Source organism: Epinephelus fuscoguttatus, linkage group LG3 (genome assembly GCF_011397635.1).
Source record: "Epinephelus fuscoguttatus linkage group LG3, E.fuscoguttatus.final_Chr_v1".
NCBI classification, from domain to species: domain Eukaryota; kingdom Metazoa; phylum Chordata; class Actinopteri; order Perciformes; family Serranidae; genus Epinephelus; species Epinephelus fuscoguttatus.
In genome coordinates this window covers 3,335,417-3,352,779 of record NC_064754.1, presented here as the reverse complement: position 1 = coordinate 3,352,779, position 17,363 = coordinate 3,335,417, and the positions used below count along the sequence as shown (strand labels likewise).

Here is a 17,363-nt window from a genome sequence, read left to right as displayed (position 1 = left end):
CTTGAACATTCACTCTCTTTATATTTGGAAAAAATACAATAACAAGAAACTATATTCTCTTCAAAACAAAATGTGTGAACTGCAAATAAAATCAGTTGGCCTACTGTATTAAAAAAAAAAAAATGCAGTAAAAGACTGCTGAGGGACCCTAAAAGGTTCACTGTGTGTGTTTTTGGTAATTTGATTAACGTAATACTGAATTTCATATGACTGAACAAGATCAAATATATATTAATATAATATAATATAATATAATATAATATAATATAATATAATATAATATAATATAATATAATATAATGTGTGGTAGGCTGGTAGTTGCCTCATATTAAAACAATATGTTATTGCATAATAACGTGAAATAACAAGATAAAAAAAAGTTCATTGTTACAACTTATTTTTTTTTACAAGAACAGTTTCTTGTTTAATGTGAAAATATCTTGTAAAAATAAAAAAAGCCATCTTTTTATAACAAAAAAAACAACTTTTCATGTCATTACCTGATACTGATTTTATTTTTATTTGATTTCATTTTTTTATTTCATTTAATTTTATTTCATTTCATCATTTTATTTCATTTTATTTCATTTCTTTTTTTTCTTCATTTCATTATTTTATTTCATTTTATTTATTTTTTAATTTCATTTCATTTCATCTCATTTTATTTTATCTTATTTTTATTTCTAAATCATGGTGTGGCAGCTCTACTCTTAGGCTGAGATACTCTAGTGATAAAATAAATTGTAATGTAGACAGAAACAAATAAATACATATGTAACGTGCAGTGTGTTCAGATATAAACAGATAGTAATAGTAGTATGAAGGTTAAGTGTACAGGGGACACTAAAATTATGTAAAAAAAAATCAGTTAAATTATTTCTAATGTTTAAATTTGCAGTAGAATAAACAGGAACTGAGTCAAAATTGAACTAAAAATAAATAAAATGGGCATAAAACTGAATAAAACTGATCCGAAATGTGACGAAATATTAGTTAACTGTATTAAAACCTTAATATATTTAAATAACATTGAAATGAAGACATTATTTTAATAAAATAAAATCATTTTTTGTAGTAAAAATAGACCATCCTGTGTGGGCGGGGCATGTCGGCAACTTCCTCTGATTGACAGATTACTTCCACCAATCACCGTTCTTCTTTATTGTTGTGCGTTCTACGTCACCGCGTTCAGCAGCACGTTTGTCTGGCGGACTGTCAGCTACAGAAGCTAACAGGCTGCAGCAGGAGGATGAAACTGCGACATTTATCCGTTTAACTCGAGTTCTGTTTTATAACACTGAGTCCTCCGGGTGTGTTGGTGGTCTGTCCCCGTCTCAGGCTGTCCCTGTTGTCCTCGGCTGTGTCTTTGAGGCTGTCCACTGTGTCCAGGTGGGTAAAGCTCCGTCTGACAGACATATTGACATATTGAGCTTGCACCAAAAGTTTGTCATAAACAAGTTGGTGTCTGCAGTCTGGGGGGTTTAAATGGGAATTTAACGCATTTAAACTATGACTTAAACATGTCTGACATGTCTGCTGTCATGGACCTGTGTGTGTGTGGCTGTGTGGGTGTGTGTGTGAGAGTGTGTGTGTGAGAGTGACTGAGTCATTTAGAGGCGTGTCACCAGTGAACTACCAAACAGAAAAACTAATTCGCACAGCAACATTATTGAGGTATGCATCAAAATATGTGAAGATAACCTGTATAAAAATATTAAATATTCATATCTGAAATTATAAATTAACTTTATAAGATGTTATTTTTGTTGTAAACAAGGTTTAGCAAGGAAGAAACCCAAGGCCGTGTTAAAAGACCTACAGTTAATGTGTTTTAAAATGTGCTTTAGTAGGTCATATAAATTAGTAAACTGTAACTGAACTAGTAAAATCAAAATTAAAAACAGTATTAAGTAGTTAAGGAAACAAACCAGACAGACATGTGTTGCTTTAGAGGTGAATTAAAATACATTCAACTCAAAACGATCCTCATTTGAACGCTCATTAAGGCCACACTTTGATCACTCTGAACACATTTTAAAAGACTCTGAATAATAATAATACTAAGTTGACCTTTAGGGTGTAGAAGCCAAGATAAAGGTCACCATTACAACCTCGCAGATGTGAGCCATTAAAGCAGCAGACATAACTGACAGCTGCACCTGACTTTGACACGTATCATCTGCAACAACTACAAGACTATAAATTTGAGGTTGGAGCCGGGTGTCAAACGTACGGCACAAGATCCAGAACCGACTGCCAAAGGGTCCAATGCGGCGCTTTAAATGACTTTGCACACCTGATATTGAAGCAGTTGTGACGGCTACGACGCACAGCTGTCTGGAGCAAGTTCTCATACTCGGTGTGAAAAGCTGCTTCAGAGGCTCCTCCACCCCGACCACAGTACAGTTCACTGGAAATACAGTAAATACTTTTGGAGTCATGTTTAAGGATGTTGAACACTGTGCAGAATGTTGTCAATCAGCAGTTTCAGTGTAACAGAATCTGTGTCAGACTTCTGTTTTAAAACACATTTGGTGGAGCCCTGCAGCTGAGGCACTGCTAGAGATGGTGGTGCAGATACAGCACAGTATCGCAGTATTTTGCATGGCAATAATGTTTCAGTGCACAGACTCCAAGTATTCATTTTTAGATTATGTAACTAAGTAATATTTCAAATTCAAATTAAACCTGTGGTAGCATACTTAAATCATCCATCCATTTTCATCCACTTATCCGAGGCCGGGTCACGGGGCAGCAGGCTGAGCAAAGCACCCCAGACGTCCCTCTCCCCAGCAACACTTTCCAGCTCCTCCTGGAGGACCCCAAGGTGTTCCCAGGCCAGATGAGATATGTAATCCCTCCAGTGTGTTCTGGGTCTGCCCCGGGGCCTCCTACCAGTGGGACGTGCCCGAAACACCTCTAACAGGAGGCGCCCAGGAGGATCCTGATCAGATGTTGAACCACCTCAACTGACCCCTTTCGACATGAAGGAGCAGCGGCTCTACTCCGAGCTCCCTCCAGATGTCCGACTCCTCCCCCTATCTCTAAGGCTGAGCCCAGACACCCCACAGAGGAAACTCATTTTGGCTGCTTGTATCCGCGATATCATTCTTTCAGAGCTCATGACCATAGGTGAGGGTTGGGACATAGATGGACCAGGAAATCCAAAGTTTCGCTTCCCGGCTCAGCTCCTTCTTCACCATGATGGACTGCGCCAAACCACCGATCCATCTCACGCTCCATTCTACCCTCACTCGTGAACCAGACTCTGAGATACTTGAACTCCTTCTCTTGAGGCAGTAACTCTCTCCCAACCCAGAGGGGGCAATCCACCGTTTTCCAGCAGAGAACCACGGCCTCAGATTTGGAGGTGCTGACTCTCATCCTGACCGCTTCACACTCAGCTGCAAACCGCCACCAGTGCATGCTGGAGGTCACGGTGCGATGGAGCCAACAGAACCACATCATCTGCAAAAAGCAGAGATGCAATTCTGAGGTCACCAAAACCAGACCCCCCCAGCTGTGCCTCGACATCCTGTCTAAATTAGCCCAGGGATCAATAACTTCTTACCTAACCTGTAATAATAGTTGAGCTTAGAGGACTTGTTGTTACTGTCCCTAAAGGTGCGGACACACCAAACCGACATCAAAAAACTAGCGGCGACAAAAGCCAACTGTTGCGTCGTCTACGTCGCCTCACGTCGCCTCACGTCGCCCTGTGTCAGTAGCATTTAAACACACTACACGGACTACATCCGACGGCCAAGTAGCACGTACGTCCTGCGCCTGCGTGAGAGAGAGCGGAGTGAGAGAGTGGTACATCCTGTCAGCCGAGAGGTTTCCTATCTGTGCAGCCGAGCACCGCAGCACCTCCACGGACTATTACATCCAGACGGTCCCGGTGTTTCCTCCGCAGGCTCCACTTCACTCAGCTGCCCGATAAACCCGCTGCTTCTTCCCACTTTAACCTGAATAACAAACCAGGGCTCGGTGCTCCGGTTGGATCCAAATAGAGAGCCGGGGCTAGCTCAGAGACTAGCGGAGGCTAACTGGCTGTGCTTCCCTCCGGTCATGCTGCAGCTAACGCTCTGCTAGCCGTTCCCAGCTAGCTCCGGCTCTCCGTTTCAATTCTAATGGAGAGCCGGGGCTAGCTGGGAAGCTAGCGGCCAAAGTGCCGACAGTGCAGGACACACCGCAAAAACTAGGCCGACAGACGCTCACCGACGGCCTGACTGTGGTCGACGGTCGACCGTTGGCTTGGCGTCTTGAGTGTGAGAAGGGTAATCACTTCATGGGGGTCATCAGGTGGGCACCCTCCTTCATTGGTGTTTCGTTAACAGGACGACACCTCCACAGGGCTCAACAGTGACACCTGGTGTCCCAGGTGTACCCCCCTCCGCTTTTAGCCCTCATGTTGGACATCCTGCAGACCAGTTGGGGTCCTTCCTCTTCTTCCAGAGCCAGTTGCTGCTTCGATCAGCAGCCTCTGATATCGACATAATGGCTTTTCAGTAGGCCTGTCCTCGAACCTCCATAATCTTGTAATTTCTCGTGTAATTTTGGTGATTTTATAAGAAAAAAGACATTTTTTAATTGCAAAATAAACAAAAAATACAACCATTTAAATTCCCCCAGGGATCATGAAGTTGTTATCTAACGTGTAATAATAATAATTGATCATACACTTCAATATTTGTTTATTTATTGCAATGAAGATCGTTATCGTGATATTCATGAACATTGTTTTCCTCCCATCATGCAGCTGTATTTCTGTATCAATCATCTGAATCTGCAAAGTGACTCAAATTGTCAGATAAATGTAGAGGAGGACAAAGCGCAGTGTGTCTCTGTGATGTAGTGGAGTAGAAATATAACGTAGCAGAAAATGGAAAGACTTAAGTAAAGTACAAGTACCTCAAGATTGTACTTAAGTAAATGTACTTAGTTACAATCCAGCACTGATCTTCACCAACGTGTTGGTTCAGCACTAATTGTTTTATTGTGTCTCAGGATGTAAAAACACTAAACTCACTGAACATTTAAAGCACTTAGGAGTGTGTGACGTGGAGTGGGCTGCACTGTCTCACACACACACACACACACACACACACACACACACACACACACACACACACACACACACACCCTGTCTGGCTGTGTGTGATTGGCGTGTGTGGCTGTGGGCAGGCCTTGTGTCGAGCTCAGGGTCGGAGCTGCAGATCTGTGGGCTTCCTCTGAGCTGAGGATGAGGAGGACGTCTGTTGTTCTCTGACAGCTGCTGACTCTTTTTCTCTCTGGGACCAATTTTTTTTAACTTTCTAACAAACACATGGACTCACTGTGAGCGACGCACCTGCTGCCAGAAACCTTCAGACAGTATCTTTGTTGTGACTTGGTTTTAAGTAGACTGTGATAAAATGTCTCTGACTGTAGCTGGTAAGTTTATATCCACGTTGTTCAACCAGATTTTGGGACTGAGTGTGTTTGTGTGTGATTAGACTTTTGTCCTTTCACAGAAGTTAATAAGTAGTAAGTAGCAGAGCCGATGTGACATGGTGTTTTACATAACCAGTACTTCAGAGTATCAAATATTTTCGTTTTTATAATTTATCATAAATTATAAGAAAACAATTTCATCTTCAAAACTTTGAATGACGTAATTTTCTTGCAGACACTGACAGTGAATTTTACTTTTCAGCAGCTGATTTAGCTTTGTTTTAAAATCAGTTTAATACAATAACAACAATAATAATAATAATAATGATAATAATAATAATAATAGTCTGGGTCTTGTTGGACAGCATGACGTGTCTGTCTCTGAATTAATTGTTGGAAACTGTAACTTCAGCGTTTGTGATCTTTACATTTTAGATTAAATCGGAGAATTTCTCGTCAGAGTTTGCAACTCATGAACCTTGAAAAGCCTCCAAATTGTGTTAGATCTTTTTTTTTTTTTTCAAAAAAGCTCCTTTTTCAAATGTTGTATGAACACTATAAACCAGAACCTTTCCCAGATAAATTACAACCTAAAATTGGGGAAATTCTGAGTTAAACCAGGAACTAACAGGTCAGACAACGAGGAAACAAGACTCAAAACCTGACCAGATATTTAACGCCAGTTTTGGTACTTGACAGTTTTCGATAGTCGGTGCTTCAGACTTGATTTATAGCCCAACCAATACTGACTTTTTTTTTATTTTAGGATCAAGAGCACATATATTTTGTTTAAGTGGAAAATGTTTTAAATAATTTATTGAACAAATGTGAAGATGTGCAGCAGGGATGACTTTATGTGTTGGCCACCACGGAAGTTAGAGTCGTCCTGGTGCCCTCAACAAAAAGCCAGTGGCATTCTTTCCTGTTGGATTTTGTTTTTTGAAGTCAAGTTTTTATTGTTTTAAGGGGTTGGTAAATGGCATACATGTATTATTTTTGGGCATACATGAATACAAGGCACATATTTTTATAATATGGAGATGGACTCCAGTAGTAGTCTGGAAGAAAAGCGGAAACAAGCTATCAGACAACAACATGTCATACATCACTCTGCAGGGTCACAGTCACAAAGCAAGTTAATAATTATGTAGGCTTATAGTTTGGTTTGATGTGAGTCCATAACCGGTCCCTGATCGCCATTTATTCTACTGAGCAAACATTCATAAGATGCTATTTCCAATGGATGTTGGATTATTGCATTAAAAATGAGCTTATGATACTTGAACTTTTTTCTTTCATCTTCACAAACTGGTTTGCAGCAATATACCAGTTTGAAGGAACACCGTGATAGTGAAGTTGACGGTTGTCATACTGTGTACATTTGCTTTTCTATGATATTGAAAAAAAAATGCAGCTGGACGGTGAATCCCCCCTTTATTTTAGTTAGAGACTTTTTACATCTACATCCATTAACAAAATGGTTTCAAGTTTTGATTATGAAAATGAAACGTTTGTTCGACTAAAATAATCCTTCTGTCTTCATTACTGTAAAGGTCATTCTGACTGATCACAATAATTCTGTTATACCGTGATACTGCAATATTTTCACGGTTTTATTGTAACCGTGAAAATCTCATACAACCCTGTTCACAAATGAACTCCACATAATGATATTTGAAGCGTAAAAGCAAATAGCTAACGTTAGGCTATAACCGAACGTGACAGTCGCATGACTTCAACGTCTCCATCACAGTGAAGCCGTGTTGGCTGTGATTAGGGATGGGTCACGATTTTCGAATTTCGAATAGTCGTTTTATTTTTGAAAAATCGATTTTTTTAATGCGACTATTACTATTCGCCGTCTTATTTCCCCCCTTTATTTGACATGCAATTCAGCTTCTAACCACACGAGGGCAGTATAGGATTGCTACAGCGGTGTGAGATGGGCTACCAGCTAGTTTGATGCTCTTCTACAAACAGGAGAAACACGCAGAGACTACTACTCCGCGAGGAATGTCCGCAGTCATTTGGGCTTTCATAGTCGAGCACACTTCCACGTCGTAGTTTCCTGTAAAAATGTCCGTGAAAAATCCCCGCGATGTGAAAAATACATGCCGAGCAGTCACTGGCGCGCGGAGCTTTGCGCGCACAGGGCTTGCAGACATCCGCTTTGAGTCTGCGCAGACCTCCGTGGAGTCTGTTCCACGTACGTTCCGTCCGAGTATGTTCGGGCATTTAATGATGAATGGATCTCTGTGTGCGTGGCTCCGGGAGCAGACGATTATTCGAAAAATTGACGAATAGTTGCCACAATTTTCGAATGGTGTTTTTGCTTGTGCTGCCCATCCCTAGCTGTGATGGTGTTCTGTCGTCCCATTTAGCCACTTCTTAGCAACTACCTTTTTTTTAAGACACGTAAAAGCTTTAAAATTCACAGTGCAGAATTTACTGATGTGTTTTATGTTGTAGAACAAAAAGTCTCTTCAGCTTGTGTTAGCCACAGACCATTTTTCAGACATCTAACCAAAAACCCATTGAGTGCAAGACGAGGGAACCGGGAGTGCTAAAATGCTAACTTGTGTATGAGATTTAGGACTCATTTGTGCAGGACTCTTAGTATTGCAGGTATTTTTGATACACAATGGTTTGAGTTGAAGGTGTGAGAAAGAATAGTATCAGTAACATTGTTAACACTGTGCTACATTACAGAGAAATACAAACCATACTAATGAACCTTCATTAATATAGGCCTATATTTTATCTCCAAGTGCACGTCACACACTGAGCGAGCCGCCTGTTAATGACGCTGTGGGCTAATGGGCATGTAGCTACTTCCATGTTTCACATGATACGTCATGTTTGTAGTCGACCAATGAAGATGAGTTTACATATCACCTTGGGTTCGTCCTTCACCTTCTCAAAATGATCCCACACTTTGGATTTCCTGCCCGACATGTTATTAACTAGCCTGTGGAATAACCGCAGGTACCAGCCCTGGAGATTAACCTGACTCCTGTCTGACTGCTGAGCGTGGACACTTCCTGTGTCTGTCCTTTCACATTAAAGTCACACATGCTCCAGTCATATAGGTTTGGATTTATTTTGACAAGGCACAGCTCCTGATAGAGTTTCATGTTTGTTTGTTTTGTGTTTTTCTACAACTAAGCGACCAATGAAATCTTCTTCATTTCTTCTTCAATGAAATTTTCTGGTTGACTTAAGGTTGGTGCACTATTAAGGGGCAGCCCTGTTATTTCCCAGTACACTGCTGTTTTTTGGGGGGAAAATTTGTTGTTGGTGTCATTAAAAATATTATTTTTATGGTAGCGTTCAGATTGAGTTTTTAGAGATACAGAGACTTCACTTCAGACATGTTTTACTGATGTTGCACAATTTGCAAACTTGAACAAGATGGTTTGCCTCAGCTGATTCAGGTTGTTCAGGATCAGCTCACATGTTTAGACTGCAGCTGCCAATAGTTTGTAGTTATATCTTTAAAATCAATACTTTGTGTTTTCTGTTGAATTTGCTTGGTTTTTTTAAGCATTGAAAGCAGCTTTAGAAACACATCAGATATCGTCCGAACCTTAGTAAACCTGATGCCCCTGTTAAGATTTTTCTACAGTATGTGTTTTGATAGATGTTAAACTGTCCTGAACTGTTCTGTGTAAGTTGAGTCTTCGTTGTAAGGGGCACTCTGTCTTTAAGGGCTGTCTGAGTTGACTGTTTTATCAGCAGTGTGTGACCTCAAACACGCAGATAAACAGATTGTCCTCAGGGTTTGGTCTCTGATGAAAAGTAAAACTTAAAGATCTGTGCGTCCTTACAGACCTGACCAGAGGAGCGATGACAGAGTTCCAGGAGAAGCTCCGTCAGCAGCATGAGGAGTCGATGCACCGCGAGTTGGAGGCGCTGCTCAGTACAGCCAACAAGGCGGAGGCAGAGGTGAGAAGAAGTCTCAGTTTATACCCGTACCACCTCACAGCCACAGCTGTGAGCTTTCTTCAGCTTCAGCTTTCTTTATCTTCTTTGTCGTCATCGTCTTCATCATTGTCTTCTTTGCTGTCTTCTTCGTCATCCTTTTCTATTTTGTCTTCTTTGTAATTTTTTTCTACCTTCTTCTTTGTTGTTGTCTTCTTTGTCTTCATGTCATTTTCTCTTTTATCTTTGTCGTCGTCGTTGTCATCTTCGGCATTGTCATCGTCTTCTTTGCTGTCTTCTTTATCTGTTTCTACTTCTTCGTCTTCTTTTTCGTTGTTATCTTCTTTGTCTTATTCATTGTCATTTTCATCTTATTCTCTGCAGTCTTCTTTACCGTCTTCTTCGACATTGTCTTCTTTTACGTCTTTGTCTTCTTCTTTGTCTTCCTCTTTCTCTTTGCTATCTTTTTCGTCATGTTTGTCTACTTCTTTGTTTTCTTGTCATACAGTCATCTTCTTCGTCATCGTCTCTTTCTACATCTGTGTCTTCTTCGTTGTCTTCTTTGCTGTCTTTTTTGTCATGTTTTCCTGCGTCTTCATCTTCCTCTTTATTGTTGTTGTGTTATTCTTTGTCTTCATCTTCTACTTTGTCTTTGTCATCTCGTCATCGTCTGCTACGTCTTCGTCTTCCCCTTTGTCTTCTTTAGTGTCTTCTTTGTCATCTTTCTCTTTTTCACTGTCATTTTCTTCTTTGTCTTATTCTTTGTCATCTTCTACATCTTCGTCTTCTTCATTGTCGTTGTCTTTTTCTGCTGTGAGTGTTCCTGCAGCAAAAATCCTAAGACCTAGAAACACCAAAATTGGCAGGTGGGTCACAGATTCCACCCACTATTCAGGCACATCTAATGACACACTAAATCCAAAAGGTCAAAGGTAATGCTAGTTTTTTTTTCTGTTCATTTAGCTTTAGCGCTGCATCAGAGCCTTCTTATGGTCAGGAATACGCTGCTGTTTATTCTGGCATCATGTTGGCTAAAATGTTGGCGACATTGTCACGGAGCAGGCAACATCGTACAACAAATGGACATGACCTTTATCATTTGCGCTGACTTCAATAAGTCGACAACTAATTGGAGCAGACCTACAAGAATCCAAAGGTTCCCAATTTCCTGCCTTGTTTTTGTGTTTTTATCTGTGTTAAACGGAGTGAATTCAGTCTGAGGTAGCATCAAAACATTTTAAAAATGTGAATTTTTGAACCACAGATTGCAGTTACAGTGGCACACGAGGTAACGAGTGTCATCATAGGTTGATGTATCTGTTACAAATATTTGTGAAGTGTTGCATACAGAGGGTCCACTTGGTCATCTTATCACACAGATAAAACACAGACTCTGCTGGGAGAGATTTGGCCTTCTGGTTGAACATGAGGTGAACAACCCTGAGTTTACACACACACACACACACATTCTGCACACTCGTGCGCTGCTGCAGTGAATACTTTGAGGACAAACTGGAGACTTTAAATGTGTTAGAGCTGCAGCACTTTATCAAAGAGAAGCCAGAAAAACTTTTTAACAGACTGAAAATGGGAATGACAAAAACATCCTGATACAGTGGTAAATGTGATGATATTCAGAAAATCCTGTTAAAAGACCAAAACCAACAGTGAATGTATTCTGACAAGAGTAGCGTGTATCTGTCGTTCTCTGTGCCGTGGAGCTCCATTGTTTAAATCACTGTTGCACTGCGCGACATGTCCCTTCATTTCCATGAACACACACTCTGTAGTTTATTTTGACTCACACACACCATCCTGCTGCCATGAATACTCATGCGGCAAGGCAAGTTTATTTATGTCACACAGTTCGGCAACAAGGCAGCTCCAAGTGCTTTACATAAAACATCAAAAGCATCGAGACAAAGAAAAAGAAAGACATTATAAAAGCACAGAGAGATAGAGAACAGAAAATAAAAGCAAGCTTAAACATACGAAGATGGTTATAAAATACAAGAATAAAAGTTACAGGCAGCAGCAGAAACGTCTTCAGCCTTGATTTAAAAGAGTTGAGAGTTGGTGCAGACCTACAGTTCTCTGGGAGTTTGTTCCTGACATGTGGAGCATGAAAACTAAACGCTGCCTCTCCATGTTTAGTTTCGACTCTGGGGACACAAAGCAGACCTGTCCCAGCAGACCGGAGAGGTCTGGGTGCTGTAGCAGAACGTCAGAGATAAATCATCCAGTGTATGATAAACCAACAGTAGTGCTTTGGAGTCACTTCTCTGAGAGACAAGAAGTCAGTGTAAAGACCTCAGAACTGGAGTGATGTGATTCACCTTCTTGGTCTTAGCGAGGACTCGAGCAGCAGCACTTCCAGATCCTGTTGAGACATCACTCCTTTTATTCTCTGTGTTCTCAAGGTGATGGCAGGCTGAGTCTGTATTTGTCTTAATGTGGCTGTTAAACATTGCCAGTTAAAGCTGAGTGCTGATTTTTAATTGTTTCTCCGTGGCTCCAAAAACAAAGACCAAATGTGGATTAATCCTCCTCTGAAAACAGTTCCCAATAAATGCACTTCTTCCTGTTTGTCTGATAAAACCTACAGTGAGCAGCTGTTTGATGAAATGACTGAGACTTCTTAAAATATCAGACTTATAATTTGTGTCTTTAAAGATTTACATCTTTAGGAACCAATGGGCTTGGAGCTGAGAGACACAGACAGGAAGCGGTCATCAAAAGCATGGGGCGTAGTACACCTTAAAGGTGTGAACAGGTGCTTCCAAATGTTCACCAGCTTTACTTTTTGGGCTTCGTCCTCTGTGTGTCTGCTGACTAACACAGGAAATATGTATTCATGGGTTAATTGAATGGGGCTGTGTACATTAGTAAACATTCCTCTAAATGTGCCGGAGTTTTATCTGCTTAAAGAAATGCCCAAAAACAAATACTGACTCTGCAGACTTTCAGCTGGATAGATTTTTGTTCTTACTGTCACTGCCATTCAGTTTATCAGAAGTTTTTTGTGGTTTGTTCTGTTTCAGATCTCCAGAAAAGATTTCAATGGCTTCAGAGAGCTCTTCCACAGATTCCTGCAGGTCAAAGGTCCTTCAGTCGAATGGGCCAAGATCAACCGTCCGCCAGAGGACTCGGTAAGCTCCAGATACCGCCGGTCACACTGTTTCCCAGAGGCCAGGGTCTCATGTTGCAATCCTCTGTGTTGTAATCCAAGGTCATACAGAGGCCCAGCTCAGACACCAGAACGACAAAGTGTTAACTGACTGCACAGATCATCAGGAGTCGAGCTGGACCAGTGTTAGCTGTTGTGCATTAAAGGAATAGTTCACCCAATAATAATATAAATTGTGTATAGTGCCCTCCTCCCTCAGCTCTGGATTATAGATACAGGAAACTAAGACAGCACCTATTCGCTCAAATGAGAATTTGCCTGGCGCATACCCCAAAAACTTCTAGCTTCCTGTTTTACTTCCCTAGTTTGCAGCCCACTGAATATGTGCAGTACGCCTATAAGATCTCCCCCGGCTCGTAGACTTTACATTGTGATGTTGTCACAGGTTTTTAATTTGCGTTTCTTAGCTTGAGGAATGTTTTCTAAATATTAAACCTCCATGGATCAAAAATTCAGAATAAAAAGGGTTATTGTGCTTGTTTGCAGTTTGATGTGTCCTGTCAAAAAAAAAAAATTGGGTCGTAGGGGATTTTTTTTGTTGTAATACCACAAGTGGCCACTGCGGAAAATTGAAAGCGAGGCTGAGCTGCGTTCCTGGGAACCTGGTGCAAACAGACTGCGACAAACAATGAACGACAGGAAAAGTTCGTAAAACATCAGAAAATCTTTCTGAGAATTTCTGTGCAGCATAATAAAAGTGTTGTGTGTCTACGGTTGCAACAGTAGCCCCAGTAAAAATCGGGGTGTTGTGGTTTCACGGTATTACAGAATTTGTATTATTATCAGTTAGAATGATCCTTAAAGGGATGAACTTTAAGGACGTTAAGTAAGTGATAACATATAATGAGCTGGTGAATACTGGGAAAATAACTCCCAACAGGGGAATAGAACCCCAACGCGCAGCTTATTACACGGCTAATTATCAGTTAAATAAATAATTTGAGACAGAATATTGATTAATTATACGATTTTTATTGATTTATAAATAGTGCTGCACAATTAATCTAATCACAATCGCGATGTCAGGCTGTGCAATTACATAACCGCATAAAAGGCTGCGATTTTTAAATAAATGTTAACGTGTGTGCCTGTGAACGTGACTGCCTCTCCTGTAGTGTGTGGAGTTTGTTGACATCACGCCCACAAGCTATCCTGGTGCGTGCAGCCGGCGTGCAGCAGTGACCAACACAGACGCTGAAGAAGAGCATGAGCTCGACCATGAACAGGCTGAGTTGGTGGCGAAAAAAACGTCTGTTACATGGCGGTACTTTGGATTCAGGTACGGCGACGTTGAACAGACGTGCTGTGAAAGTGTAAAAGTTAAAGTCGCCACGTCCCGCGGCAACACGACCAATCTGTATCAGCACTTGAGACGGGACGTGGCGACTTTAACTTTTAAACTTTTACACAGCACGTCTTTCTGTCTGAGATTCTCCATCCAGCTGCAGCACTGTAGATGAAGAAATGGTCATAGTACGATAACCGTCAGTGTTCTTACAGAGGTGTCGGTGAAGATTCTCAGTCATCCAGGTCGAAGTAATCATAAGTGCTGTATTGTAGACAACTGGACTTGCTTGCGTTTCTTGAAAACGTTTCACCTCTCATCCAAGAAGCTTCCTCAGTTCTGACTGGTGCAGAGTTGCAGGCTTTAAACCCTGTGTGGGAGTGAACTTTGACTTTGAATCGTTGGTGTCACAATGTGACTTGTTCAACTCTGCACCAGGCACTTAGAACTAGGGATGCACCGAAATGAAAATTTGTGGCCGAAGCCGAATGCCGTTTTTTAGTTTATCATTAGTTTTTGCAGATGAACCCCCTCCAGATTAGTGTTGTCACGGTACCAAAATTGGGACCCGCTGTACGATACCAATGAAAATATCACGGTTCTGAGTAGTATCACGATACCACAGCGAAAATGAGGCAGATGTGCCTTTTGTCATTTATAAAAAGATAAATCACTTTTCTATAATACATCAATGATATTTCAATGGAATAAATTACTTATTGACTTATTCATACTTCAAAAACAGCATCAATAAGTGATTAACATAGGGGGGGTCAAAATAAAATAAATAAATAAAATAAAAATCAACCAGCCACCCTCCTCCCCTGACAAGTAAAGAACAGTGTAATGTTTCTCCTCTGACACATGACATACCTGTGTGCCGCCATGGCTCGGCTGTTCAGGTACTACTGGGCAGTCATGATTTGACAGGAATACATTACTGTCTGTCGTTTCTGCTGCTGGTTGAAATCTGTAGCGTGCTGAATGATGCGGTGATGGATGTGGGTTCCGAATATATTCAGTTACTGAATATTCGGTGCATCCCTACTTAGAACTGAAGAAGCTTCTTGGACGAGAGTCGAAACGTCGTATACGTATACCTTGAGACCAGTATACCACTAAAACCCTACGTGTATCCATTTGTTGGCTCATGGAAATTTAAACACAACTATCTTTGCTGAAAAGGGCACTTCTCCGATTTTCAACCAGCTTTGTATCTTAACAGTGTGGGTAGTGTGTGTACATTAACTGTAAACTTCCTTCCATCAAACCAGTGCTTATATATCTCTCCTCGCCCCACGGCAAAGCTCTGCTGAATAACGCAGATGGCACAAAACTTGTCATCCGGCAGCGTTTGCTTGCTCTCCTAGGCCGTTGATTAAAGTACAAGCTGTACTTCCGCATTTTCGTCTTGCCGACCACCCATTCTGCCATCGCAGACACAAGGGGCATAGAAGCAGGTCAAGACACGGACCCGTCCCCCTGTCTCCCAAACTCTAATCAAATGGTAAAACCTGGAAGTACTGACAGAACATATATCAAGATTATGTTACTGCACTGCCTATTTCTCCACTAAAATGTTTTCAGAAACATTTTTAGTGCCATGTTTAGCTGTAATAGGGAAAGTTTGTGAACAGGAAGTAGGTGTCATACTGTTTCCTGCACAGTGAAAATGGAGGCCGAAAAAACTGAGATCAAACCGTAAAGCTAAGCAGCACTGATGGAATATAAACGAAGATTCTGTCACAGCATCGCCCATTTCCAAACATATTTAACTGTATTGCAGGATCATTTGTTACCAGCCGGCCGCCGTTGTGCCAAACTGATGAGTTCACATGGCGTTGTCGCCCACTGTTTACTGGTCCGGTGAGGCGCAGTGCATTCTGGTAGTTATAGGTTTTCTACCTCTTGAACAAAAACAGATGTCACAGTCCTTTCCCTCTGTTTTCTCTCACCATGTAGCACCACTTCCTGCTGCAGCGACAGCCCAGTTTTATTAAGACCGTCCTACCCGCGGTGAAATACTCCACAAGAGGGAATGCTTTGTGCATAAGCGTCTGCAGGGTACTGGCTTAGCTAGGTGTGTGTTACTGAGGAGAAGGCACCTGAGAGTCTGTCTTTAATGACTTCAGTGTTGCCTTCACTCTCAACAATCTCCAACAGCATCAGAAACTTTGCTGCGTATCTGAAGACGTATCTGTTCCCACCATCGCTCGTAGAACAGAGTGTAGTGAATGAAATTAAAGCAGTTCATCTGGAGCTGTGCTGTCAGTGAGCTGAGCTATGAATCAAAATGTGACTGAAATCAAGTGACTTAGCTCTCCTCAAGCTAACTCTGACAGTATAGGATGGCTATAACATGCCTGGATCTCTCTCTGTGTGCACAGAGATGAAGATGTATTTTATCAACATCTACTGAAAGGACTTTCCTCTTCAACCAGCTATCTAACCAGTCTGACAGAGCATTATCTACAGTTTTATCACTGCTGAATACTACAAACACACAAAAAACCAGGCTTTACTCGAAAAGCTCAGCTGAATAAGCAGGTTAGGTAAAAACTTGTCCCGACGCTTTATATTGTCCAGTTTAGAAAGCTGAATCCAACTTCCATTTTAAAAACCCATCCCACTATGCACACGTGTCAGTACTTACCCGCTGAAGAACTTTAATCAGTGTGATGCAAAGTAAACCAGTGACAGTTTGGACTGCTCCCGATCTAATCAATAAAAGAAATGTCAGATTATGTTTATCACACATTCTCCACTAAAATTTTAAAGTATATTATCCTTTTACCATTAAAATAAATGAATGACAGTGAATGAGGTAATGGCCAAAACTCATATCAACAGACAAATAATGATAATATATTATATATTACCTTTGTCACTTTACAGCAAAACTCTCCTCAGTTCTTTCAAGACAGTTTTCAGTCTGATCAGTTACCAGATGGACACAGATTCAGACAGACTGACCAACACCTACAGAAATGTGTTCTGGTACTGCTGTATAAGCGTGAGCTGTGAAACAGCATGACATTTTTCCTCTTGAACAAAAACAGATGTCACAGTCACTGACAACACCATGCACCACTTCCTGCTGCAGTTTACAGTTTGGTGTCCTGACAGACCTCCTACCTGTGAAACATGACACAGTGTCTGTGCTTCAGATAATGTCCTGCTCTGCAGGGTAGCTAGCCTCTGTCAGATAATGTCTGCCTAGTTTGAGAATGAGACACTCTTTCTCAAATATCTCCAACAGAGAAACTTTGTCAGACAGTGTCCTCTCAGATAATGTCCTGCAGTTCATGATAATGTCTCCTGTCCTCTGTCAGATAATGTGCACAGAGAGACAGCTGACTCTCCTGTCCTCTGTCAGATAATGTCTCTGACAGTAGGAGAACATGGACATCCCTGTCTCTCTGTCAGATAATGTCCTCTTTGGAGAGAGTGATGATCCATTTCCTATCATCTGACTGCAGGTGTCCTGTTCTGAAACAACTCCTGTCCTCTGTCAGATAATGTCCTAGTTACAGA

At 41.2% G+C, this 17,363-nt stretch overlaps 1 protein-coding gene across 2 annotated transcripts in view; it reads left to right on the top strand.

Annotated features, from left to right (window-relative positions):
• The first annotated feature begins 1,192 nt into the window (after positions 1-1,192).
• LOC125886364 (UTP--glucose-1-phosphate uridylyltransferase-like) overlaps positions 1,193-17,363 on the top strand; it is a 29,942-nt gene continuing 13,771 nt past the window's right edge. The window contains exons 1-3 of one of the 2 annotated variants that reach the window (XM_049572541.1): positions 1,193-1,389; positions 9,266-9,381; positions 12,399-12,506. In XM_049572541.1, the coding sequence (XP_049428498.1) occupies positions 9,283-9,381; positions 12,399-12,506 (207 nt within the window). In that variant the 5' untranslated portion in view covers positions 1,193-1,389; positions 9,266-9,282. Of the gene's footprint in view, positions 1,390-5,226; positions 5,437-9,265; positions 9,382-12,398; positions 12,507-17,363 lie in introns of those variants that run through there. The other variant, XM_049572540.1, reaches the window with a different exon arrangement.